We start from the raw sequence: 26,494 nt of genomic DNA, 5'->3' as shown, positions 1-26,494 counted from the left end.
TTAATTACTAAAGTATTCATATAAAAGTTAAGTCAAAGTACTAAACTTGTCTGAAATAAATTTTATGGTAAACTAGTTTTTTAGAATTTATAATATAAATTATTTAGTCATAACACGATTTATATGTTTAAATTAAGCTTATATTTAAGAAATTATAAAATTTGTTGTCATAATAATAACAATTTAAAATAATGTGATAATGATTTTTAATTTGATCAACATAAGAAACGGGTGAGTTATAAAAAAACAAAAAGAAAGAAAAGAAAAAGTAAAAACAGCATGTGGGACAAGTTGCACTATACAGTGATTTCCTTAAAAAGATTTGTTGTCTTTTTCCCTTTCCCTTGCAAACGTTCAAGCAAGTTTGAATACATCTAACGGCGATCACTGTTACTCTGAGTTAACTTACAAAACACACGCAAAAAAAAAGTAATAAACAGTAAAATGAGGACCACCGGTGCAAAAAAACTCAAAACATACAACAAAGAGACGTTACATGGCACTACCCGCCACTTTATTGTCACAGTTACACTTAGCGGTCCACTCCTAGTTCTAATAATTTTCCTTCAACGCCATAATCAAATCCACCAATTAACACAATTCGTGTATCCAATCAACTTCCCCGTAACCAAATGGTTCAATGATTCGAAACGTCACAGATTAAGAAGCTCCAAATCAATTTTTTTCCCTTCAACAAAAAAAGCGTTTTGCATTTACTTAAGGGTTTAGGGAGTCGTCGGAATCATGGGCTGCAACAGCTCAAGACTTGAACGGCTTCCGGCGGTGGCTTTATGCCGTGAACGTTGCAAATTCCTCAACGAAGCACTTCGTCAAAGCTATGCCCTCGCCGATGCCCACGTGGCACACATGGAGTCTCTCAAAACGCTTGGTCCCGCACTTCTCTGTTTCTTCGCTCATTTCGAAGATTCTGGAGAAACTAATTCCCCAATTAACGAAACTAAACCCTCCCTCCCTAAATCGCCACCTCCTCGTTCCCCATCTTCCTCTAGTTCAGACTCAGATGCGCACGTCCTTTTGCATTCTGAATTAGAAGCCGAAGACGTAGATAAAGGATTCCAAGTGTTCACTCAGAGTCGTTATGATTATGTACCCTCAGCTTCTGATAATGTCACTTTCACGAATTACGTGCAGCCTCTTTACCCTCCATTTTCTCCGCCGCCGTCGCCGCCGCCTCCGAGCAACTCGGCCTGGGATTTCTTGAACTTCTTTGAGCCGTACGAGAAATACCAAGTGCCTTACAGTGTTGGCGGTGACGCTGATGCAACGGAGAAGGAAAAGGGAAAGGTCACGAGTCACGAGAAAGGTGACGGGTCTAAATCTAAAGGAGGAGGTAATGTGAACGGAGAAGTGAACAACAAGGAGGGTGATTCGAAGGAAAAGAAATTGGTTTCAGAAAAAGAGGCAGTGGAGTCAGAGCAATGCAATTGCAGCGATTCGGCGAAGGTGAAAACAGGGAAAGGTTTTTCCGAGGCAGTGAAAGAGATTCAGGTTCTGTTTGAGAGAGCGTCGGATTCGGGGAACCCGATTTTGGAAATGCTGGACGTTGGAAAACTACGTTACCATCGAAACATTGATCTGAACCCAGGTAAGCACGAGTGTGACTGTTCCCAAATAAACTGGTTTTCTATGTTTTTCTTTTTTATTATATTTACGATTGATTAAAGTAATAAACGAGCGTGAGATTTTTGGGATCAGTTTCGTGCAAGATGATGCATGTGTTTACTCCCTCAAATTCACTTGCGGTTAAATGCATGGAATCCTCATCGCTAGGATGGAGGATGGGATCTGGATATCAAGGAGTTTATAAAGACAATGGCCTCAGCTACGCCAATCTCAGCTCTACTCTGAAGACGCTATGTATGTGGGAGAAGAAGCTCTATCATGAAGTCAAGGTATGAAGTTTTTCGATTCTTTTTTTTTTCGTTTGTTTTCTCATGAGATAGAGCGAGTTACCGAGATAAAAAAAATGAAGGAAAATCATGATATATCCATATTGAATATGTAACGAAGACTGGCATGGGTAGAAGCTGTTGGTTTGTCATTTAAATTTTAGCAAAATAAAAAAGTATTGAGGGTTGAAAGTTTTGTGTATTTGTTCTTTTGCAGGCTGAGGAGAAATTGCGCATACTTCACCAGAAGAAGTGTAGGCAGTTGAGACGCATGCGAAAAACGGATGCCGATGCGCACAAAGTAGATTCTGTTCAAACTTTTATTGGGATTTTAGCTACAAAAATGAAAATTTCTATCCAAGTAGTTGACAAGATATCCAATACCATTAGTAAGTTGAGGGAAGAGGAACTATGGCCGCAGATCACCAGATTTATTCTCACGTAAGTCATAGCTGGAGTTTTGTAACTCGGTCCGTGCTAAGTTCTTTGTTTGAACCTCGGTAGTTGACAGATGCAACCATGACCTTAAGTCAAAATAATTGTGTTGTTATGATTTACCTTTTATGAAAAGGGTTGAAAATTGGACAACTAAGAAGTCGTTTTTTGACTTTTGATGGCATGGTCTTGTATTTCAGTCTTTAGCCAACCACCATAAACAGTATGCAAAAGAACTGAGGAATGATTAGTCAGCAAGGTCGAGAAAATAATGACGCCCCTATATGCTGTAACAAACTCAACTGTAATAGAAACTTGAATCAGATAATTAGATAATAATAAAGATTATTCTAATTTCAAAGGTAAAGAAAAAATGAGTATGTGCCTTTTCCGGCAAAATAATTGAGTCAACCTCCTGAGTGCTGAGTGACTTCCTTATTTACAAGTTTATTTATTTTATATAGATTCTTTTGAATGTTTAATTGAACATTAATGCATCTATATTTCTTGCTTCAAGGCATCTATAACAGATTGTTATTTTCTTTCGATTTTTCTCCCTTTCTCCTTCCACCGGCTAATAACGGTTATTCACTTTGGAAAAGGTTTCTTCAAATGTGGGAAGATATGCAAGAATGTTACAAATGCCAATATCAGGAACTTGCTGAAGCCAGAACTTTACATGTCTCATCATTAAACAGAAAACGTGGCAATGATCATATTGATGCCGCAATAAACCTCAAATTTGAGGTACAGAAATGGAATTTGAGCTTCTCAGATTGGATTCATGCCCAGAAATCCCATGTGAAAGCCTTGAATGGTTGGCTAATAAAATGTCTATTATATGAACCCGAAGAAGTAACAGATGATTCAACTCCCTTCTCTCCTGACAAGATTGGAGCACCACCTGTGTTTGTGATCTGTAACAAATGGTCACAAGCAGTGGATAATCTCTCGGAAAAAAATGTAAGTGAAGCCGTAAATGGGTTTATGCTAAGAGTGAATGAGCTCTTGGAAAAGCATATTTTAGACCTTCAACAAAAGCTAACATTGGACAAAGAATTGGAGAGAAAAGTGAAAATGTTGGAAAGGCAGGAGCAAAAGATGCATAAAGTGGTGCAGGCTCGAGAGAGAAAGATGGTTCCAGTTGCCAAAGAAGAAACTGACGCGCTGTTACGAGGGGATGTTGTGCATCATGGTGACATCGTTGATGCTAATCACCTGCAAACGGGTCTGAAGAAGATCTTTGTTTCCATGGAGAGGTTCATTGCCACCACTGCTCGCTTATACGAAGAACTTCGCCAACAAATTAATAAACTAGACGACTACCATGTTTTGGGAGAATCCAACAAAAATGACTAGTTTTACACTTATTAGATTCGATGATTTTTGTAGGATTGAAGTTATCTCAAAATTTTCTGAACCTAATTTTATGTGTAGAGATATATGTTTACTTAATTTATTAATAATGTCACAGTTTATGTAGCCAAAACAAAATATTAATAATGCATTTAAAACCAGAATATATTATGATTGTAATGAATTTATGGACTATTGTTGGATTGCTGCCTTAACTAATCACACTGTCATGAGAGATGTGGAAAACAGGGAGCTGAAAAAATGCACGCCATTTAATGAAAATAAAAGGAACGAGTTGGGTTAAATTTTGGATCGAGAACACAAGTATTCTACGGTTTCTAATCCTGTTCGAGTTGGATAATGCATTTGTACTGAAATACAAATTTTAGTCTATAAATTAAATTGAAATATTTTTTATTAATTATTATAAGAAGGTTTTTTTTGACGTGATAACTAATATTTATTTTATGTCACTTTATTTTTTATTTTAAAATAATTATTGAACGTGATATGAATAAATATATGTCAGCTATGTAATATTAACAATAAATATTTTAAAAAATTAAATGGTTAATGGCTAAAATTTTAAAAATAAATACTAAAATAAAATTTATTTATATTTATATTTACATAAATTAAAAATATATTAAACTATTTAAAATCCATAAGTAAAAGCATATTAAAAAAAATTAATCTCACAACATATTATACAATTTTTAATTCCAACAGAGTAACATTCTCCATTGAGTAAAAATAATTATCATCTTAGTCAAATTAATTTAATTCCAAACAAAAACAACGGTCAAAGGAAAATATTATTTTAAAATTAATTAATTAAATTTAAATAATTTAGTTTTATTTTTTATGTATAAAACTAATTTATAGGACTTATTTATTTTTAATAACAATTATTAAAATATTTTTTGTTTTAGATTTTTTGGCACATAATCACAAGTTTCGTCCCTCTAATGAAAAAAATTTAATTTTTTATTTTTTAATTAAGTTTTCATATGTAAAAAAGATAAAATTTAATTTTTTAATTAAATTTCACCTGTAAAGACGAAACTAATTTAATGCTTAATTAAAAAATAATTAACAAGCATTAATTAAAAAATAAAAAATTAAATTTCAACTGTTGAGTAGATGTGACAAGATTTTAAGACAACGAAGTAACTTAAAATTTAAATTATTTTAGTAATTAGTTATTAAAAATAAATAAGCCAATTTACAGCCTTAGGTCGTACCTTGCCCCTATGGATGATTGACGTCGGCACATAACTCTAACACGTCACACAGGTAATGATAAAAGATAATAAACAAAAAATAAATCAAAGACTTTTTCTCAGATTAACACTGTTATTCCCTAACTCATTTTTTAAATTTAATATATTTTGAAATGCTTTTCTTCCTTTAACAATTATTTTATATATGATAAGGAGTTGAAATCCTTAATTAATGTGGACGTACTATGAGAGCACACCAAAAAAAGTAGCGTGATTTTACGAGATTGTGGAAAGACAAAAGGGCCCTTGGCGTATATAACAGACAAATCATGCAATAGAAGAGAGAGGCGACAGAGAGGTTTTGTCAGTGAAGACAGAGAGAGGACGAGAGGAAGAGGGAGAGAGAGAAACTGAAGGAAGAAGAAAAGAAAGCTGCGGCCGTTTTCGTAAAAAACCTCTTTCACCACACACACGCGTACACACGTCACAAACACACGGGTGTGTTGTCAGCCCCATTTCCTCGTTTCCGTTGTTTTCTTCTCCTCTTCTTCGCCTTCTCACTCTTCTATACACACTATACTATCCCTATGTTATTCTGCACAACATTTCATGTTCTATGCTTCACGCTATTGCTGTTTCACTCTCCCATCCTCCAAGTAATGGGTTGTTGCCAATCTCATTTTTCCAAATATTCTGTTTCTCAATACGACAACAACCGTCATTGTAACCATGGCGTTGCCTCTTCCTCTAACGCCGTTAACGTTCCGTCTTTCTCCGAGTTCTCACTCGCCGACCTCAGAGCCGCCACCAACGGCTTCAGCTCCGACCACATCGTCTCCGAGAGCGGCGAGAAAGCCCCCAATGTGGTCTTCAAAGGTCGCCTCCAAAACCATAACCGTCGTTGGATTGCCGTTAAGAGGTTTTCTAAGTTGGCCTGGCCCGATCCCAAGCAGTTCGCTGTGCGGTTTCTTTTACAATTCTCTGTAATCTTTCTGAATTCTGATTTCGCTGGCTTTGCTGGTTTGGTTTGTTTGAGTTTTACCCTTTTTGAGTTGTTTTGGCAGGACGAAGCTTGGGGTGTTGGCAATTTGAGGCACCACAGGCTTGCTAATTTGATTGGTTATTGCTGTGATGGGGATGAGAGGATTCTCGTTGCAGAGTACATGCCCAACGACACTCTCGCCAAACATCTTTTCCACTGTATGTCTTCTCCTTTGCTTTCTAGTTGCTGTTGCTTCAACCTTGCCGCTGTATTTTTTTGTCGCGTTTTCCATTTCCATTGTTTGAACCAATGCTTACACTGTTCTCTTAGATTTTTGTTGGAACAGTACTTGTGTCATGAACACCAAATCATTCAAGATATTTTTAGAAATACGGAAATAAAAGGAAATATATATGCAAATTATTTGCGTCCAATAGGATTTGAACCTATACCTACGGTGTAGAAGACCTCTGTAAAACAATGGACGCTTCTTTTTTTTCTTTAACCTTTTTTTAAACCTTAATTTAAAAAGAGGTTAAAGAAAAAAAGAATTCTATCTATCTATAGATATATATAGAGATAGATAGAATAAAATAAAAAAATAGAATAATAAAAAAATAATAAAATTCAGTTGAATATAAATACCGAAAACTAAGTTACAAAATCTTTTGGTTCTGATACTTAAGTATCGACTATGGATGCACTTTGCGTTATTCATTACAGTAAAATTGTCTTGCTCTGTAGCTTTGGCTTATGAAATCTTTTCTTTTTTCTCACTCTTTCCTTATGAGATCAGGGATTAAAGTAGCATCGTGGTTGTTTAACTTGCCATGAATACAGTATGTTTTATTTCCCTTCTGCACTTTCCACGTTATCAACAATTCAAATTTTTTTTATTTTGCTTTTCCCCATCTTTTCTTCTCTTCTAGGTGTTTATTTAACATTTTGGATTTCCATCAGCTAGTACAATGCCTACCTCGATGGCTACCTAGACCAAAATCTTGTTGTAAACGAACTTAAATTGTGTCTCAGCAAAGGGCTTCAAGTACATTCTGGGTATTCATAGAATCTACGAGTACAAACTATGACTTATGGTTACTTGCTGTAGTCTAGGTTACAAAAGTGTCAAAAAATACTACAAAATGCTAGGAAAAGAGGTAGTCGCTACTCGCTAGTAACTCTCATCCTTGTTGTGACTGAGTAGTGTTTAGGATCATTTGGAATTTTAACATTACCACTTATTCATAGGTGAGGAAGGTAACTACTCCTTCGGTTGACGACAATGTGTTTCATTGTGATTATGTCAAGCATCTCCAATGACTACTAAATTGATTCTCGTGTGAGCCTCATGAATAGGAGTTGTGCTTGTTGCTGTGAGAGGATGTGGAGAAAAATATTCTCCTCTCTTCATATGTGGTGGGGTAGAGTGTAAGCAAAAGTCAGTTTTTTCTTCTAATAAATCATGTTTTTGTTATTGTCAGTTAATATAAATTCCACTATGAACTCATAAAAGATGTTGATGTCGTTGCTATGTTTGATAACTGTTCTTCAGGGAATCTAGCACTTCTAGAGCCTTCTACTATAACTGCATCTGACATATTATCTTCTTTTTTCTTTCTTGCTGCCCTTTTGCATTAATTCAAACAGCCACTGCCTATCACTTTAGGTTAACCCTGCAGTTATGTATATAGCTTTTTACCTCATCAATGACAGGGGAAAATCAGACAATTGGATGGAACATGCGGTTAAGAGTTGCCCTATTCATCACTGAAGCATTAGATTATTGTAGTAACAAAGGTTATCCATTATACCATGACTTGAATGCTTACAGAGTTTTATTTGATGAGGTATTTTAAGACAATCCTTTTTTTTTCTATTATACCATGACTTGAATGCTTACACTGAGGTTGACAGTTGTTATACTAGTGTATATGCTTAATTTCACACACCCACACTTGTTCTCTCAGTCTCTGATTTTTGTTGGTAGTGTAGGAAAGTGTCACGTGAAATATACATGCATATTTGTTAAACAAAAAATGAGAGGTTTTCGTTTTTGCAGAATGGCGACCCCCGGCTTTCATGTTTTGGTCTGATTAAGAACAGCAGGGACGGGAAAAGTTATAGCACAAATCTTGCCTATACACCTCCTGAGTATCTGAGAAATGGTGCCTGCACGTTTCTGTAATGCTGTATCGCATCAATTTTTATGGTGTTCTTCCTCATGATCTCCCCCCCCCCCCCCTCCCTGAAATTCCTGTCATTTTTTTGTGTTAGCATTAAAATAGAAGTCCTCTTTTATCTTGTTGAACTAAAACTTCATAAAATCTATGAAGTTTAGTTAGAATTCATATTGTCTAAAGCTGCAAGTCTTCAACAATTTGATGTGACGCTGGATATGATAAAGATATTTGAAAGGGAATTCCAAGAGTCTATGTATCTATTAGTTACAAGTTTTCAAATAGTTTTTTAGCTCAATTATTGTCGATCTTCCTAGGTGATGTTTTATGTTGTATGTATGCTCTGTTTACCTTGAATATGAATATGATGGTAGTTTTACAACTTCTGGTAACAACTATGTTACATGTATTTTTGTAGGGAGGGTGACTCCAGAAAGTGTTATCTACAGCTTTGGGACTGTGTTATTGGATCTTCTAAGTGGAAAGCATATCCCTCCAAATCATGTAAGTATTCCCAAAACCATTAATTAACAAGTAGTCTATATTTTGGAACGATTTGGTCAGCGCCTTCTTTCTATATCATGTATATCTTGTGTCCAATACATGAATTGCTCTGTGGAAAATTAGTGACAATTATTTCGTTGTACAATCTTTCTTCTTGTAGTGTTTGTGTTATCCTTAATATAATTTCCATTTTCCATGTAATTTAGCATAGTATTGTTTTGTCTATGCAGGCTCTTGACATGATAAGGGGTAAAAACATTCGACTCCTTATGGATTCACATTTGGAGGGAAACTTTTCAACGGAAGAGGCAACTGTGGTTTTTGATCTTGCCTCACAATGTTTGCAGTATGAACCAAGGGAGCGGCCCAAGACCCAGGACCTTGTTACGACTCTTTCTCCACTACAAATTAAACCAGATGTGAGCTGCCCTTTTTTCTGTCGTTTACTTAAAAACTAGTTTTTCTCCTTCATGATTTTCATTAGATATCAGCTTTTGCATCATCACCTAAAGTATATTTGTTGCAAAATAAACCGAGTGCTCTGTATGCCATTGCCTACATATAAATTATGCCTCATCCAAGCCAGTGCTGTTCTGTAGAATCTATTAGTAGCCAGAGCAATGCTATTGACAGAAGCAAAATTAGATTAAAAAACATTACCCTCTGCAAATGCAAACCATTAGATCGCTTTATTAGGACATGAATTTGACATATTATTGAGATGCAATGGCTCTCCTCAAATTGTGTTCTCTTTGTTGTAAGAGCATCAATTTTCTCGTAGATATCTTCAGCTTATTGAAAGAGGGGGAAATGGGCTTTTCTGGCCCATTTAAAATATAACTACAACTAATTAGAAACTGACAGGGATGTTGAGCTAATAATTATGGCCTCTCTTGCTGTTAGGTTCCATCATATATTATGCTTGGAATTCCAAAGCGTGAGGAAGCACCTCCTACCCCACAGCATCCTCTGTCTCCATTGGGTGATGCTTGTTCTCGCATGGATCTTACTGCTATTCATCAGATTTTATTGATGACAAACTATAGAGATGACGAAGGGAGTAACGAGGTACTAACTTGATCGAAGTTCTCTAATGTTAATCTTTCGAACGTAACACTGAATATGTCTTCGTACACATTTTTAGTTATCTTTTCAAGAGTGGACCCAGCAAACGAGGGATATGCTGGAGGCAAGAAAGCATGGTGACTTGGCATTTCGTGACAAGAATTTTAGAACCTCAATTGAATGTTACTCCCAGGTACCTTACCTTCATCAGCATGCTATTATACTGAACCCTTAGCACAACGGTTTGTATTGTGGATATGTGACCCGGAGCTCCCCAGTGTTTTTTTCTTTGTGTACTTTATCGTATGCTGTTAATTTGATTTAAAAATGCAATCCAGTTCATCGATGTTGGAACCATGGTTTCCCCAACTGTCTATGCACGAAGAAGTCTTTGCTATCTCTTATGCGATCAACCAGATGCTGCTCTCAGAGACGCCATGCAAGCTCAGTGTGTCTATCCTGACTGGCCCACGGCATTTTACATGCAAGCGGTTGCTCTTTCCAAATTAAACATGAATAAGGATGCAGCTGACATGCTGAGTGAGGCCGCTGCTCTCGAGGAGAAAATGCAACGAGGAAAATAAACTTGGGTTCATAAACTTCTGCGTGGTTTTAGCGATGAATCCTTTGTATAGGAAATGGATTTTACTCAAAGGTATAACACAGAGGAACGAAGAACAAGATTTCTTTTGTACGTAAGCTGTGGTACTAATTTTTTGTCCTTGAATTTGATAAAATATTTAATTGATTCTTACAGTGTACATGTCTGAGCTTATCTTATAGTACAAACGAGAATACATTCCGTGACTTACGTTTATCATTACGCTACATATAATTCAGCCTTTCCATCTATGAATAGACTCATGAACTCTTCACCATCCACAGTTTCTTTTTCTATGAGAAGTTGAGCAAGCTTGTGAAGGATGTCGATGTGAGTTGTGATAATTTGCGTTGCTCTAGAATATGCTCTCTCTACCAGTTCCCTTACTTCCGCATCCACTACGTCGGCAGTTGCCATAGAGTAATCCTTTTGCGTTGACATCTGCAATTACAATTATTTTAAAAGGTGAGGCATTTATTGGTATTCAAGAACAACGATTATATTTGCGTTGACATTTATCGAAGGCATCAACCTACCTGTTGACCCAAAAATGGATTTCCACCAGGTCCTCCAATGGCAACTTGTCCAATTTTTCTGCTGAACCCAAATCTCTCAACCATCTGCCTCGCCACTCGTGAAACTTGCATAAAGTCATTTGACGCTCCAGTAGTGACATTTTCCCGGCCAAAAATAACCTCTTCAGCGACCCTGTTTTGCCATAGAGATAAGGAATTTATCAGATACTATTCGAATCTGAAAACTATGTATCTCACATCTATATGACTATATAACCACGTCCCATAAAATTATATATGTATCCAATAGACAATCAGAGTAGTCGATACGTAAGATTGACTTGCAAATATCAAAATCCAAAATCAAACAAGGTAATGTGCATTTTCCCACTGACCTTCCGCCCAGAGCAACTGCCATCTGATTTTCCAAGTAGCTTCTACTGTACAATCCAGACTCAAGCCTCTCTTCGCTGGGAGCAAAAAATGTGAGACCACCAGCTTGGCCACGAGGTATAATTGATATCTTGGCTACAGGGTCATATTCAGGCATTAATGCACCTACTAGAGCATGGCCAGCCTCTGAAAATCAACATGGAAAAAGAATGTTAATAGACCCAAAAAAGGATCCAAACTAAGGTATCTAACTTACAAAAATACATACCATGATAGGCTACCAATTTCTTCTTCTCATCTGACACCACAGCATTTTTCTTTTCGGGTCCAGCAATGATCCTTTCAAGAGCATCAGATATCTCATCTTTGCTAATTTCCTTTAGGTCACGCCTGGCCGCAAGAATAGCTGCTTCATTCATCAGATTCTGCAGATCAGCCCCTGTAAATCCAGGAGTTCTCCTAGCAATTTTTTCAAAGTCAACATCCTTTGCAAGTGCTTTTCCTCTAGAATGCACCTGACAGAGAAGAAAAGGTTTATTAATTATGATAACATAATAAAAATCTAAACAAAATATCAATATTTCAAGAACAGCTTTAGAAATACGTAGTTACATAAGGGGCTCACAGACCTGAAGGATTTTAACTCTGCCCGCAACATCGGGTCTATCCACGGTAACTTGCCTATCGAATCGACCAGGCCTTAGCAATGCAGAATCAAGAACGTCGGGTCTGTTAGTGGCAGCCAAAACAATGACACCGGAATTACCGGAAAAGCCATCCATCTCCGTCAAAAGCTGGTTAATAGTCTGTTCCCTCTCATCATTCCCACCACCGAGTCCAGCACCTCTCTGCCTCCCAACCGCATCAATTTCATCAATGAAAACAATGCAAGGAGCCTTCGACTTCGCCTTCTCAAACAAATCCCTCACCCTCGACGCACCAACCCCCACAAACAACTCCACGAATTCCGAAGCTGCACACGAAAAGAACGGCACGCCAGCTTCCCCCGCCACTGCCCTCGCCAAAAGGGTCTTCCCGGTTCCCGGTGGCCCCACCAGAAGACACCCTTTTGGAATCTTCGCGCCAAGCGCAGTGTACTTATCAGGGTTCTTCAGGAAATCAACCACCTCTTGCAGTTCCAGCTTCGCTTGGTCCGCACCCGCCACGTCAGCGAATGTCACCCCGGTCTCCGGTACTTCTTGGAATTTGGACTTACTCCGCCCGAAATCCATGGGTCCACCAAGCCCACCTGGCCCGCCCGGCCCGCCTTGGGCTCGCCGGAAGAGTAAAAACAGGCCCGTGAATGCAAGGAACGGGAACAATAAGTTGCCGATGATATTAAACAAACCATTATTCGCTTCCGCTTCGGCGACGGATATGTCGACGCCGTTCATGGCTAGAATGTCAATAAGGTCAGGGTCGTTGGGAACGATGACGGTGGCTCGGCGGCCATCGACGGCGGTGAGTTGAAGGGCAGAACCGTCTTTGCTGAACCTGACTCTCTCTACCTTGCCCTTCTTCACGGCATTCAAAAACTCGCTGTAACGCCATTGTGTACCTTCGGGTAGGTCAGAAGCGACCTGAGATTGGGGCTTTGGTGCCGTGAGGAGAAGGTTCTGAGAGAAAGGGGATGAATTAGAATTAGAAGGGTTTAGTTGGTTCGGTTGAGCTTCGATTACAGGTGGAGGGGTAATGTTATCAGCAGCTAGGGCTTGAGGGTTCGCACTCATACTCACGGAGGAAAATATAAGAGCAGCAATAGCCGCTTGTGAAGATGTGGAATTGAGTTGTTCTGAATCATTATTAGGTTTCTGAGCGTTTAAAATGGTTCTCTTGAAAAAGAATGGTAACGGAGTGGAAAATTTGGTTGTTTTGGGGGTTGGAGGAGATACTAGAACCTTCCTTCCAAGGAAGTTTGAAGAAAGCAACGCGCTGGTGGCGAAGGCCATTGTAGTGTGCTGCGGGTACGTTGGATCTCTACTCTATCTAGTGCCTAACCTTTGCACTTCTAAGTTGTTATAGATTTAGAACGTGTGGCTGCACCACCGAGGTTGAAACTTTGCCCAAGAAAATCTAAGGGTACTCACTGCTACACTTTTAAACTAACCGTTTTATGTAAGCGTTTTTTATGAATTGTGAAATCTGGATTATTAAATCTTCGATTTCGCTTACGAATCGTAGGAAAGTGGCAACCTGCGTGAATCCATGCCATAAATTCGAGTGGTGCTTATATCTCTTATACGTGGCCTACACTGGATCCATTTATTTACCGCCACCTCTACAACAAGCCCAAAAAAAAAAGGCGTGGCTGCAGGATTAATGCAAACTTTTTTTTTCCTTCGTCTTTGCTTGAGTACAGACTACTCAAGTTCCTCAACGCGGATTTTGCATCTTGGGCCTTTGGTGGGCTTTTGCCTCAGTCTGGACTCACCGCTTTATTGTGAAGCTGTTATACCTTACATGGACTTGGGGCCTTTAAATTGGCAAAATTTCCTTTTGTAGTTTGTACTTCCTTTTTCCGAATTACTTTTTTTTTGGTATCATCTGAAAGTAAAAATTTGGATTATATTAATCACTTCTGAAAAGTAAATATTAAAAGTGATTTTGTGTTTTGGGTCTTGCTGCTCCACGTACATTGCCTCTGATCTAAGTCTCACCATCTAACCGTTGTTAATTCAATCACGCGTACAAGAGAAAAATATAACTCAAACCCTTTTAGAGCTAATCCCTATTTAAACGTGGCCAGTTTCTTTTTCCCTCCATCACCTTGAAACGAGGCCACTACCCATAAAGGCAAAAAGAAAATTTGGAAAAAATAACCAGGTCTTCCGAATGAGGTGGTAGAGTAAATTCTTATTGAACGGAAAAAAAAATACAAGTCAACAACTTCTAATTGGTAGATGTTGAAAGGAAGGTTCAAATCTAAACCAGGTAAATAAATAGCTTATAAAATTGATAAATGTTAATTATATCCACTCTGTACATTAAACTTGTTAGATCTTATTTTACTTGAATGTAATTAGATTTTTAATTTATTCCTACTTTAAAATGACACTTTTTTATTTTAAATAGTTTTAAATTTAACTATACATATTTTGTAATTTTAAATGCTTTTAGTTTTTAATAAAAATTATGTGTTATAATTAAATATTTTAAAATTTACAAGTGAAAAAGCATAAGATGTTCTCAACATATAATATCCAAGTTAATATAGAACTTTATATCTCATTCAGCGAGCACACGTCTTTGCATTCTCATTACAACATTATTGGATATTGATTACTGGATAATAGACGAGTGGTCAGTGGTAATGATAGTTAAGACAAACATAAAATAAATAATGGGCGGTTAGGTGAAAGGAACAAGATAAACACGGACGTCATCAATCATACGTTTGTCTCCTGTACATCCTCCCCAAACCCATGATAATTATATAGTTAAATAATAAAATTTCATTTTAAAATATAACATCTAATATTATTAATATATTAAATTTAGTTATACTTGATAATTTTAATAAAAATATATAAATAATTTATTGTTGTATATCTTAAACACATTATAAAAAGTTGTAGCTATTAAATTAATCTTTCTCTCTTTTGCATATTATGAAAGGAGAAATGCAATTAATATACTGTTTTTAATATTTTTTTTATAATTGAATATTCGTGTGAGTTTCATTAAACAAGTTGGTTCACTTTTATCAGTGAAGCTAAAATAGAATTCAATTTCACCTAATAATAAAAAAAGGAGAATGTCAAATAGGATAGTGTTGTTTTTCTAAAAACAAAAGTATCTTTACACTGACTGGGGCAAAGACAGGGAAAAAAAGTGATAGCAAAAAAGTTTGTAAAAAACTTCAAAGGAATCTCCAAAGCAACTTTCGCAAAAGACGCCGCCTCAAACATGCATGCAACTACAAGACCCAACTACTTGGTCTCAAAGATTAATTTGCTATTTGATGGCAAACCATTGAAAAATGGGTGGTGCACTTGCCTTCAAAAGCCTAAAGATTTTTGTTTTGGTAGTTTTCCTCGAGCCTTCGTTGGTTGTCGAGAAAAAACTAGATAGACCACATGTTTAATACACGGCAAGCTGAAGACCCAAAAAAAGAGAGTATTTAAACGAACAGTGGGACAGCAATTGAGGGAAGAAACAACTAGGAACGGGCACAGTTTTGAGACCCTCTCTAGAAAAAAAAAGTGCATGGTAATAAGGATACACATGGCCACCTAACGATGCACAATACATGCAAGTAATCTTATTTTGTTTCCATGTCTATAAACTTATCGATACATATTTATATATATAAAAATAAAGATACAAAAGAAACTATTATTTATTTTTATAAATTGAGTACATAAAGTTTTTTTTTTTTCATTTTTCTCTTCTACTAAGTACTTATTGGTTAATCCAAACTAAACTTTGTATATATAAAGAAGCTTAAACTCAAAACTACACAAACTACAAAATAAACCTTAAAAACCAAATTCCGCGAGTATCTTCTTAAGAATAGAAATCTACTATATGTCCTTTGAGTCCCAAGATTTTGTAAATAGATCTAACAGTTTTTTTTGGAAAATGTTACATTATTAACGAGAAAACGGAGAGAATGAGAAAGAAAAGAGAAAAAATGGTAATAATGTAAAGTATGCAAATCATGTAAGGAAAATAAGATAAACAATTATCGTGCCTAACTCTTTTACACCTTTTGTTATACTTATATATTGGAGGGGAAAAAGAGATAGAGATGTGTATCATATATATATATATATATATATATATATATATATATATATATATATATATAATTTATTCAAATATTAAAAAGTGTTGTAAAAACAATATAATAATATCACGAACCACTAATATCGTTGCAACATTTCTCATTCTAAACTCAACTTGATGATCGCAAGCATTCGGGTCAAGTGCTTGTTTATTTTGTAACGAAATTTCGGTCTATAGTGGGATTATTTTTAGCTTTAAACATGCCCACTGTCTCATATTAATAAAATAGGTGGGGAAGCAAGGAGCAAATGTTTTAACAAATAGTCACTCATCTAATGTAATGATATTACATTACCTTTAAATGGTGATAGATATCGTTTTCAAAGAATTAAAATTTATTAGGATATATAAAAGCTAACAAAATAATTCAAAGATTAAAATTAAATAAAATTATATTTATAGAACAATCAAAAAGTATATTTAAGCATATCCTTTAATTTTCACTTAAAACCATCTTATAAAAATCATATTTAACAATAAGCATCAAATATAAAATATTTTTTTCTCATAAATGAGTACAAGAGAGTTTTATATATGTTTTTTTACAATAAAAATGAATTATGAATAATAAACCACATCTAGTTAACAAATAATTTTTATATTAGTTATCATGAATGGATAAATAATTCTTACTAATATGCTAAAATATAATTTGATAACAGTGTATTTTTCATATTAATATATTTCAATTAAACTCAAATATTAATAGATAAAACTTGTTTTCAAAATCATGATAACAGTGTCTATCATTTTTTAAATATATTTTATTTATTAATTTTTTTATTATATACTCTTTATACATGTTAAAAAAATCTTTACTCAAGTTATTGCAAAACTACTTAGATACCACATCTTGTGAGTGTTGTGACTAGATTTACTGAACTTCTTTCCATTATAAAACAGCAGCCACATGAATCCAAGCGGTGGGTTGGTCAATGAGACATACACCACGATGCACAACAACCAATAATTAAGTAATATCATCATCGTGAATGGAATAATGAAAAAAGGAATTATATGTATACGTTCCCTTCACCCAATGTTGTTACATATATATATAAAAGGATCCGCTAACCTTAAACTCCAAGTCGATTGTGACCTGACTTAGAAGAGTGTTGTGAAGAGTGGGACACAACACAAAGAGCAAAAACTTCGGCAATCATCATGGAGGAACTGGTGGAAGTGAAGGTTAGTACGAGACAGAGAGAAGCTCACAACTCTCTGACCATATCAACTCCACCACTTCAACTTCAGCTACGTTCTCCTTCTTTGGGCTTAAATGATTCGGTTCCTAAAACTCCGAAAAGCCCGTTTTCATCTCGTTTTATGAGCACTCCCTTAGCCAGCCCCGTGAAGAAGGCCCTTGAAAACATGCAAGGTTACCTCGAAGAAGTTGGTCGCTTCACTAAGCTTGACCCACAAGATGATTGGCTTCCCATCAGTGAGTCCAGAAAGGGAAACGCCTACTACGCTGCGTTTCATGTGCTTTGCTCAGGGATAGGATTTCAGGCCCTTGTTCTTCCCCTCGCCTTCACCATTCTTGGTTGGTGTGTTCTGTTGTCACACTAAGCTAAAATATACATCTATAAAATATGTTAGAATGAAAAAATGGTTCAATTTAATTTAATTTATTTTTTATTAATTTTAGTTTTTGCAATTTTTTTAAAAATATCACATATCTATATATATTACGTTACTTATCACTAAAATATTCACTAGTGTAATACGGTTAAATTTATGTTATATTATTGTAAAGATGAAAACCCATAGTTTTTTTTTAATAAAACTAAATTTAATCATATTTATCAAAGTTAAAAAATATTTAATTATATATTAATTGGAGTAGAGTGATCAATGCCTAACACTTCTTATGTTGGTGACTTGGTGTGTGTTGACGCAGGACTTGGGGAATCTTATGTCTGTGTGTGGCTTTTACGTGGCAACTCTACACCTTATGGTTACTGGTTCAGCTTCACGAATCGGACACTGGTGTGCGCCATAGCAGGTACCTTAGACTTGCTATGGCAGCATTCGGTAAGCACAGTTAGTTTTTTACGTATTGGGTGCAAACTCGCCAGTTCATAGATGCACAGAAGGCACAAATTTGAGTATTTCTTTTATCTATCAATTCATTCAAATACATCTGTTTAACCTAAAAAAGTTTCTATAAATAGCCCTATGCATACTTAATATTATATTTTATCACAAATTTTAATCTTTTTATCATATACGTGTACATCTTTGAAGAAAATTTTATAATGAAAACTAGACCTCCTGTCAGTCGTCTTCTATGCCGAGTCTTTTTCTTTTTAAAATTTTAAAGAAACATTTTTGAAAATGAAGGTAACTTCATGTTGTCACAATTTATTAAAATAAAACTTTAGATTTATTTGCATACGGTTCTATTCATTTTAAGAATAGGTAATTTCAAAATCTGCTACCGTGAATATACGATTCTCATCAAATATAAACACACCCGTACTTGTCTCATGCGAAGTCGAATAAAAGACACAAAGGTTACAAGCAAAAAATAAAAATAAAAATATATATATATATATATATATATATACTCACACCTTTCTTCTTATAATATTAACAAGTCAATTTGTGTCTCAAAAACTCAAGAAAAAGACAAATATATTTTAACCAAATAAAACATCAACTAAAATATTTCTTTGATTTTTTGAGGAATAACAGATAGATGAAAATATATAACCTATACTGATTATATATTTCTAATTTTAACAATATGGAAAGGAAACATCGATAGAATAAGTTGGATCCTTTCATGTTAATAATTAACATGATACAATTATGCTAGGAAAAAATACATTTTTTGTCAAATGATCCAGTTTCATTAATTAAAAAGTTAATAAGAAAAACATCTCTTTCTCCAACATAGAGAATCCAAATCCTTAGAATGATATGACGATACCTTGCTTGTATGTCGTTAGATAATAAGATCCTTTCTTAGTTAACAGTCTAAGATTTTGAAATAATTAATCCATAACATACAGTAATATCTTAAAGTACTAATCTAGTCTATCGTGAAGGAACAAGATGGACAAATGTTACAAAAAGACGTATGTTGATGGATTTGGTTGTTTTATGTACTTAAATTTGCTGTAACCTCTTCTAACCACATCCTTAAAAAGAAAAGAACAAAAAATGTATAACTTTAATTGTAAAAAAAAATATCATTTTCCTTTTGATTATACTGACGTCTGTTGTGCTTTAAGCTGGGCAGCTGGTCCATTAACAATAATTTTGTCATTTTTGAGGACCCATAACTAGAATAACTTACGGAGAGAGAGAAGCGTGTGTGTAATGTATACAACTACCCATCGTTATTAATGGTTTAATCAATTAAATAATGTTTATCATCTTTTGACCGAAATAAATCTTAGTCAACTAACAAGACAAAAGGACAAAACTGCAGGAGAAAAGATGGGAAAAGTGTTGGCACTCTTCCCAATCATGTACTTATCGGGTGGGACATGTGTGACACTCATAATGATCGGAGGTGGCACAATGAAGATATTCTTTCAGATAGTGTGCGGAGAGGAAAGCCCACTCAAAACCATAGAGTGGTATTTGTTGTTTACTTGCACTGCCATTTTGCTTGCCCAGCTACCAAACCTGAATTCCATAGCAGGGGTTTCCTTGATCGGAGCCATCACAGCTGTAGGTTATTGTGCTCTTATATGGGTAGTATCTGTAGTCCAAGGAAGACTTGATAATGTGTCCTATGAGCCAACGAAGGTACAATCAGAGGCCAATAGGATTTTTAGCGTGTGGAATGCACTAGGCATCATTGCCTTTGCTTTCCGAGGTCACAATCTTGTGTTGGAAATACAGGTAGGATAAGAAAGATGCCTTTATCCATTGTGTTACATCGTTATTTTTTCTTTAACTATTAAAAGCAGTTTCACTGTTGCTGAATTATCTCCCATAATTCAAATGTCTTTGTTTTTAGGGAACCATGCCTTCGGATGCTAAGCAACCCTCCCGTTTGGCCATGTGGAGAGGTGTCGTGTCTGCTTATCTAGTCATTGCTTTGTGTTTGTTTCCCCTTGCCATTGGAGGTTACTGGGCCTATGGAATTTCGGTAAGTACGGAATCTGTATTATTTTTTCAATTATTGACGATTGACCTCTTGCATTTTGATGCCAGATACCTACCAACGGAGGAATGTTAAGTGCTTTGAACAAATACCACGAACTTGATACATCAAAATCTATCATCGCTTTGACAAGCTTGTTAGTTGTCATAAACAGCCTCAGTTCCTTCCAAATCTATGCAATGCCAGTATTTGATAATTTGGAATCGAAATACACAAGCAAGATGAACAGACCATGCCCGAGGTGGCTACGAGTAACCTTCAGGGGACTATTTGGGTGCCTAGCATTTTTTATTGCTGTAGCATTACCATTCTTACCAAGTTTGGCAGGACTGATTGGAGGCGTTGCTCTACCAATAACCTTAGCTTATCCCTGTTTCATGTGGATAGAGATTAGGAAACCACAGAAATGCAGCACAAACTGGTATCTGAACTGGATACTCGGAGTTGTTGGTATGATTCTGAGTGTACTGGTTGTCATAGGAGCCATTTGGGGCATAGTTGTACAGGGCATAGAGATCCATTTCTTCAATCCACAGTAAGAATATATTATACTACTATCAATCACTATCCCCGAAGTTGATTTGGTCATTTGCATCAAGCATGCGGACTGCACAATCTTGGCTGTTACTGGTGACCCATTAGAGAGAAAATTGAGAGAATGCTTCACTTGTAGCAACCTCAACCATTGTATTCTGATTGTTTGATATCATTAATGAATCATGAGTCAATTTTATTTCATATATCATTAACATGAAGAATGTACAAGAAAAAAAAAAGACTTTGATTCTCAAGAAATCCGCACAGCGGAAGATCCTGAATTTGAAACTTTATACATCAAAAACATTCTCTTAACCGAAGGTATTCGTGCGTAGATGGCAATTCAAGATCAGCCTCGTAAAAATCTTATATTCCTTGAGAAAGTTCTACCACGTGGAAACGCTATTTAATGGAACTTTTTAAGTTAAATGTGGAACGGCCCAATACATATTCCACTGAAAAATTAAGAATCGACATATAGGTAAATGTTTTCACATCATCATCCAAAGTGAAGTTAACAAGGGTTACATTTTTCATAAAAGGGCAACACCACAGAAATATCTCCAAGAAAGAGCAAAGCTGCAACACTTTGCATCTACCATTTAAGCACCTTGTGCACAATATTACAGTGCCAAAACTATCTCGTACATGTGTCGTCATTATACAATAACTCATCTGACAGTATTTGAACTTTCAATGTAAGCACGTTACACTATCAAGGGGTCAAAAGCCTCAACAGTACCTTGCACCAGTTGCACTACATATACAAAAACAAATAGCAAAAGAAATGCCAAATATATAGGTTGAGTTGTGACGAAGACCTTAGCACTACTAAGCCATACCACCTCCGATAACGATCTACATCAACCAATTGGATAAGCTTGTGTTGATGTAGAAATATCAATTATATACTTTAGGTGACTTGCTATAGGCGGAATCAGAAGTTACACAATCCAGTGATGAATGAGAAGCTGGACCTATGGAAATGGTCAAGATTGGCCACGACCCTACGCCAGTAAACGGGAAGAAATTAAAAAGGATATGCCAAAGATCAACACTTGATACCGTTTTACATTGACAATGGAAGAAGCATCCTTCGTTTCTTTTTCCTTGCCAGTCTTACTTGCTTTGTGATTTTCATGCATAGAAGTAATAGAACCGTGATGCAGACTAAAATAAAAGCAAGCTGGATGTGCTTGAAGTACAAAGAGACTACAGAAAAAACCAAGAAAGCTAAAATAACAAGTTCCCATATTACAAAAACCACGACATCCACCCTGCACCACAATACAAAAACAAAATACATCATTATCACCATATTATGTTATACAACAAACACTAACAAATAGACAGCAACCAATCCTACTAAAAATACTGAAACTATTTTGGTAACATTTCGGCATCCTAACTCCTAAGTTAGTAGTTTGACAAAGTAATCTGTTGGAAGTAGGACTGGACAAAAAATCCAGTTTTATAAGTAGAATTCATAACCAATATTAAATTAGTTTAAAAAATCTAGATCTATATTAAATTAATTTTTTGATTAACTATATTTATATAACTGATTTAGTATCTAAATTTATTTTTTAAAATCAGATTTTTTTCTTTATTTATCCAAATCAATTCGTATGAAAATAATATTTTATATTTTTATTTATTAAATCTCCACATTATATAAGTTTACAAAATTTTATCGTAACTACGTTTTATCATTAATATTTTTTTTATTAATCTTAATTCTTATAATTAAAATTAAATATTTAAAATAATATTTTTAAAATATAATTATTATATTAAAGATACTAAAATATAACAAATATTTTTAAATTAATTACTACTATTGTTTTTATATTTATGTTTATTTTTTAATTTTTAAAATATTATAACATAATAATTTTTATTTTTTTTATAAGTTTTAATTTAAACTTTTATCATTAACAAAAAAATAATAATAAATATTTTATAAAATATAATATAATTAATAAATATTACTAAAATCTTTTTAAAATGCACTAATTTAATGAAACATTACGAATAACAAATTAATTTTACCTTAAAAAACAAAATTCATAGATGTATTAAAAATTAATTGTGTTAAAAATTAAATTTAAAATTTAATTTAAAACTAGCTTCAACAAAAATCAAATTTAAAATCAATTTTAAACTAAATTTAAATTTCAAAACAACTTTTAAACCGATTAAAAAAATAAAATAAAATAGTTTAAAATTTAATCCATATAGTTAGTTTGTGTGATAGATAGATGAGAAAAAAAATAGAATATATCTAAATATTTATTAGTTTAATAAAATATATACAAATATTTTCTTAACATGTATTGTTAATTCCTGCAGAGATGTAATGGATTAAAGTATCCATTATACTCATATTTTATTTTTAATAAAATAATTTAATAATGATATAAAAAATATTCATAATATATTTTTATCATATTTAAAACTAGTTTTAAACCAAATTCAAATTTTAAAACCAAATTTAAACCAGTTTTTAAAAAAATTAAAATAGATTGGTTTATAATTCAATTCATATAATTAGATTTTAAATGGATTTAGATTAATTTTTTGGAAATCTAATCCATGCCCATCCCTAGTTGGAGGGGAAGGAGAGGGGAGAAGGGATGATTTTTTTTCTCTTGTTTGGTTCAGAAATTTAGATGGGAGAGGAAATGATGGGGGCCAAAATCCCTCCCCTCCCATTTCTGTCTCATGTCCAATATTGGGGGGATTTAGAGGAGAGGGAAAGTAGTTTATAATACTTGGACTTATTGACTAAATTGTCCAGAGATTTTATTCTTCCTCTCCTGCCCTCCATTAATTGTTATAAGGTTATACTCCCCTCCCCTGCAATAAAAAGCCCTCCCTTCCCCACTGCTCCTTTGAACGAAGCAGTTCATGAATGCATCAATACGTGATGGTAATGAATCCAATCAAATGAAGACAACTTTTTTTTTCTTTTATAAAACAAACACATTTGATCTTTTAAACTATAATTGTTAAATATGCTTCCATAAACCAACCAAGTGAAGCAACCCCCGTCGTCCAGCTCCATAATATAAAACATCACGGTTCAAGTTTCTCCAATTGTATCAGTTACCAAGAAGTGTGGCAACTGAAAACAATTAGGATATTCATCTTCAGCTAGAAAGAACTTAAGCAGGTGGAGACAAAACCAGTAATCAGTCAACATTTTTTCACCCTCTTCATCCCAAACTTTGATAATTGTAAAGGTAAAACATTAATTTGTGTTTACTGTTAGCAATACCTTTTCAAGTTCAACAAAAAAAAGACATACTGATGATTATAGATGATTCCAAAGGTTTGTGAAGCAATGACAATAAGCAAATACACATGCCATCAACAGAAGAAAGATGATTTATTAGTACAAAATTGAAAATATTTTAGAGATCCCCCTTAACATAAAATGAGTAAAACCTGTTCCAAAAGAAGCAGAATATCTGAGATCAAAAGTGTATGGGAAGAGGAAATTCAGATTGAATAATCATCACTTGATCACTTGAGTCGTGATTCAGGAGAAACTTTTGTTGGTTTGATCAAGCTATACTTGTCATCCTAACCAATTGTGCTAACACTTGGAACTTAACTAAAGAATCTAGACAAGCACTCCAATATAGACACCGTCGAGATCAGATTTGAAAACATACCAATCTTCTCCTATTCCTACCCATCACAATCCCCCTAAGTAACTACTGTCTATGCACTTGTTTTGATTTTGCAGCCAATGAACCTGATAACTACTTGTCCCCATTTTCACCCTAGCCTAATTTCAATTTTCAATATTATGCCCAGAAAAGTATGAGTTCTATTTTCAAGATTACCAAATACTATCAATCAAAACCATGTTTTATGTCTGTATTCATTAACTATCCAATATCCCGGTTAAGAAAACCTAACTTGAATTCGATAACAAGATTAGGCAAATCATTATGTCAAACTCAAGTGGGTGCGTGCCAGGGAGCAAATCGAATACTAATCCAGACAACCACACCGAAACGAATCAACCTGTACCTGCCTAATATTTCATCTATTGTAATATTTTCTTCCTAAATCATATCTTACAAACAACAATTTCCATCTTAAAAAAAACATAAAGTGAAATAATAGGAATCGTACCAAAATCAAACATTGCAACTAAAAAATATTCAAAGCTAGGAAGCCTAACGAAATACATGATTTGTAATGTCATTTGTACAATTATTGTGAAAAAATAAAATAAAAGGGTGTTTGAAGAATTAATGGAGATATTTATTTTAAAAGGCAAATATTCATAAATTGAAAATTATTTTAAAATGATAACACGACAGTCTGGTATGGCATACCTGGAAGTGGTGATATTTGAAGAAGTTGAGGAGAAGAACGAGACGGAGGCCCAGTCATGCTTGGATCGAATCTGATACTCTCGCAGCTGTTCGGCCAGATTCGATCGCGTTATCATGGTAGCCCCTCTCTCTCTCTCTTCTTAAACCAGAAAGAAACTCTTTGATTCTCTCTCTAAAACGAAGACTTCTTCTATGGCGACCTTTTCAGAGCCAGAAACTAATTTCATTGGAATTGGAGCACGAACCATCTAGCATCCATTTTGTTTAAGTTTTCAAACGGGCCGACATTAACCCAATTTACCGGCTTTAGAATTTAGCCCAATTATTGCTTATTGAACACCCTAATGTATTCGGGCTTAGGCCTGTTTTCCGTTTTGTTAATCGGGCTCGAGCTCAATTCTGGACCATATATGGATTCATGATGATCTGATAAAGAAGGACTAAACTAGTTAGAAAACATTACCCCATAAGCGGCTTTATTTTGCCCTTCCGGGGTTAATTTTAAAAAAAAATATTAAAATAGAATTTTATGAAATAAATTCCCAGTTTAGGGTTGGAGGTTCACATGACAAGAAAATCATCCCGAACAAGAATAACATAGGTGCTGACGTGTCAAACTGTGACAGTATCATCCCATTAAGAGACGACCCTCACGAAATGACGACACGTGTTATCTCATAAACTAGTATCGTCTTATTTAAAACGATTTTAGTAGCGTCCACAACAGAGACTATTTTAATACGACAAATGGATAAAAATTTTAATACATTCTTTTATCTAAATTATTCCAAATTGAAATGTGTATAAATACTTCTAACAGACGTGCCACAACAAAAGATGTTTCACCGACCACAACATCCACATATATTTCAACTACATTCCTATGATGTGGTTGTTGACAGACACTTATCGTGCAATCTATGTCTTCATTTGAATATAATATAACAACAATTTCATTCATCCTACATTAAAAATAAGCTAAGCTCATTTAAAAATTAATTTATAATATAATAAATTATATTTATAAATTCATTTGTAATTATAAATATGTAAATATTTAATTTTTAAATAACAAAAAAAATTAAATTACAACTTTAACACTTAATGGCCATTAAAAATACAATTTAAATATCATTATTCAAAATAAAAATTCTTAATAGCCATTAAAAATAATTTATATATTTGTAATGCTTAAAATCTATGATTGTGATTTATTGTCCAACTCCACACTTGCTATATCTTGTCGAACCACTGCTATTCCTTCTCGTGCTCCATGGTCGTATTTATACACATTATAATTTGGACAAAAGAATGTATTGAATTTTTTATTCACTAATCGCATTAAAATCGTCTCTGCTGTGGACGCTACTAAAATCGTCTTAACTGAGATGACACTAGTTCGTAGGATGACACATGTCGCTATTTCATGAGTGTCGTCTCCTAATAGGACAACACTATCACATCCCTATTTGGGAGGATTTTCTTGCCACGTGGACCTTAATTCCAGACTGATGATTTGTTTCCATGAAG

General features: G+C 34.6%; 4 protein-coding genes across 7 annotated transcripts; 2 read left to right on the top strand and 2 right to left on the bottom strand.

The window, feature by feature from the left end:
• Positions 1-688: 688 nt before the first annotated feature.
• Positions 689-10,390, top strand: LOC113864696 (serine/threonine-protein kinase BSK1-like). Of its 4 annotated transcripts, XM_027498715.1 has the most exons (10): positions 689-1,084; positions 5,687-5,883; positions 5,989-6,124; positions 7,620-7,753; positions 7,966-8,071; positions 8,502-8,587; positions 8,818-9,006; positions 9,491-9,655; positions 9,732-9,845; positions 9,991-10,269. In XM_027498715.1, exons 1-10 carry the CDS (start codon positions 745-747, stop codon positions 10,234-10,236), a joined length of 1,713 nt encoding a protein of 570 aa, XP_027354516.1. In that variant the 5' UTR covers positions 689-744; the 3' UTR covers positions 10,237-10,269. The 4 variants fall into 4 exon arrangements, with proteins under 4 accessions (XP_027354516.1, XP_027354515.1, XP_027354517.1 ...); XM_027498716.1 differs by lacking the exon at positions 689-1,084 and having other exon boundaries at positions 5,282-5,883; positions 8,517-8,587; XM_027498717.1 differs by lacking the exon at positions 689-1,084 and having other exon boundaries at positions 5,724-5,843; positions 9,991-10,390.
• LOC113864695 (ATP-dependent zinc metalloprotease FTSH, chloroplastic) lies at positions 10,340-13,340 on the bottom strand. The gene is made up of 5 exons (XM_027498713.1): positions 11,791-13,340; positions 11,430-11,676; positions 11,164-11,347; positions 10,790-10,961; positions 10,340-10,694 (listed from the first exon to the last, which is right to left on the bottom strand). The coding sequence occupies exons 1-5, from the start codon at positions 13,108-13,110 to the stop codon at positions 10,473-10,475; spliced, it is 2,145 nt and encodes a 714-aa protein (XP_027354514.1). The 5' UTR covers positions 13,111-13,340; the 3' UTR covers positions 10,340-10,472.
• Positions 13,341-17,113: 3,773 nt separating this feature from the next.
• Positions 17,114-20,611, top strand: LOC113866311 (lysine histidine transporter-like 8). Its single transcript, XM_027501194.1, has 5 exons — positions 17,114-17,496; positions 17,850-17,983; positions 19,389-19,807; positions 19,926-20,057; positions 20,123-20,611. Exons 1-5 carry the CDS (start codon positions 17,114-17,116, stop codon positions 20,609-20,611), a joined length of 1,557 nt encoding a protein of 518 aa, XP_027356995.1.
• Positions 20,612-20,962: 351 nt separating this feature from the next.
• LOC113865646 lies at positions 20,963-25,198 on the bottom strand. The gene is made up of 2 exons (XM_027500345.1): positions 24,965-25,198; positions 20,963-21,886 (listed from the first exon to the last, which is right to left on the bottom strand). Exons 1-2 carry the CDS (start codon positions 25,078-25,080, stop codon positions 21,679-21,681), a joined length of 324 nt encoding a protein of 107 aa, XP_027356146.1. The 5' UTR covers positions 25,081-25,198; the 3' UTR covers positions 20,963-21,678.
• Positions 25,199-26,494: the final 1,296 nt, after the last annotated feature.

Source organism: Abrus precatorius, unplaced genomic scaffold (genome assembly GCF_003935025.1).
Source record: "Abrus precatorius isolate BTA unplaced genomic scaffold, Abrus_2018 Scaffold4, whole genome shotgun sequence".
In the NCBI taxonomy this organism is placed as follows: Eukaryota; Viridiplantae; Streptophyta; class Magnoliopsida; order Fabales; family Fabaceae; genus Abrus; species Abrus precatorius.
The sequence above is the reverse complement of the archived record's forward strand: the minus strand, read 5'-3'. Positions and strand labels throughout refer to the sequence as shown.

Excerpts from the sequence above, each read along its gene's own strand:
- LOC113865646 (XM_027500345.1), bottom strand. The coding sequence starts at position 25,080 with ATGATAACGCGATCGAATCTGGCCGAACAGCTGCGAGAGTATCAGATT. Across the intron at positions 21,887-24,964 it reads TCAAATATCACCACTTCCAG|GGTGGATGTCGTGGTTTTTG; the intron begins GTATGCCATACC and ends ATTGTGGTGCAG.
- LOC113864695 (XM_027498713.1), bottom strand. The coding sequence starts at position 13,110 with ATGGCCTTCGCCACCAGCGCGTTGCTTTCTTCAAACTTCCTTGGAAGG. Across the intron at positions 11,677-11,790 it reads GCAGAGTTAAAATCCTTCAG|GTGCATTCTAGAGGAAAAGC; the intron begins GTCTGTGAGCCC and ends CTTCTCTGTCAG. Across the intron at positions 10,962-11,163 it reads GCAGTTGCTCTGGGCGGAAG|GGTCGCTGAAGAGGTTATTT; the intron begins GTCAGTGGGAAA and ends ATGGCAAAACAG.
- LOC113866311 (XM_027501194.1), top strand. The coding sequence starts at position 17,114 with ATGGAGGAACTGGTGGAAGTGAAGGTTAGTACGAGACAGAGAGAAGCT. Across the intron at positions 17,497-17,849 it reads GCCTTCACCATTCTTGGTTG|GACTTGGGGAATCTTATGTC; the intron begins GTGTGTTCTGTT and ends GTGTTGACGCAG. Across the intron at positions 19,808-19,925 it reads ATCTTGTGTTGGAAATACAG|GGAACCATGCCTTCGGATGC; the intron begins GTAGGATAAGAA and ends CTTTGTTTTTAG.
- LOC113864696 (XM_027498714.1), top strand. The coding sequence starts at position 745 with ATGGGCTGCAACAGCTCAAGACTTGAACGGCTTCCGGCGGTGGCTTTA. Across the intron at positions 1,607-1,716 it reads AAACATTGATCTGAACCCAG|TTTCGTGCAAGATGATGCAT; the intron begins GTAAGCACGAGT and ends TTTTGGGATCAG. Across the intron at positions 2,352-2,947 it reads ATCACCAGATTTATTCTCAC|GTTTCTTCAAATGTGGGAAG; the intron begins GTAAGTCATAGC and ends ACTTTGGAAAAG.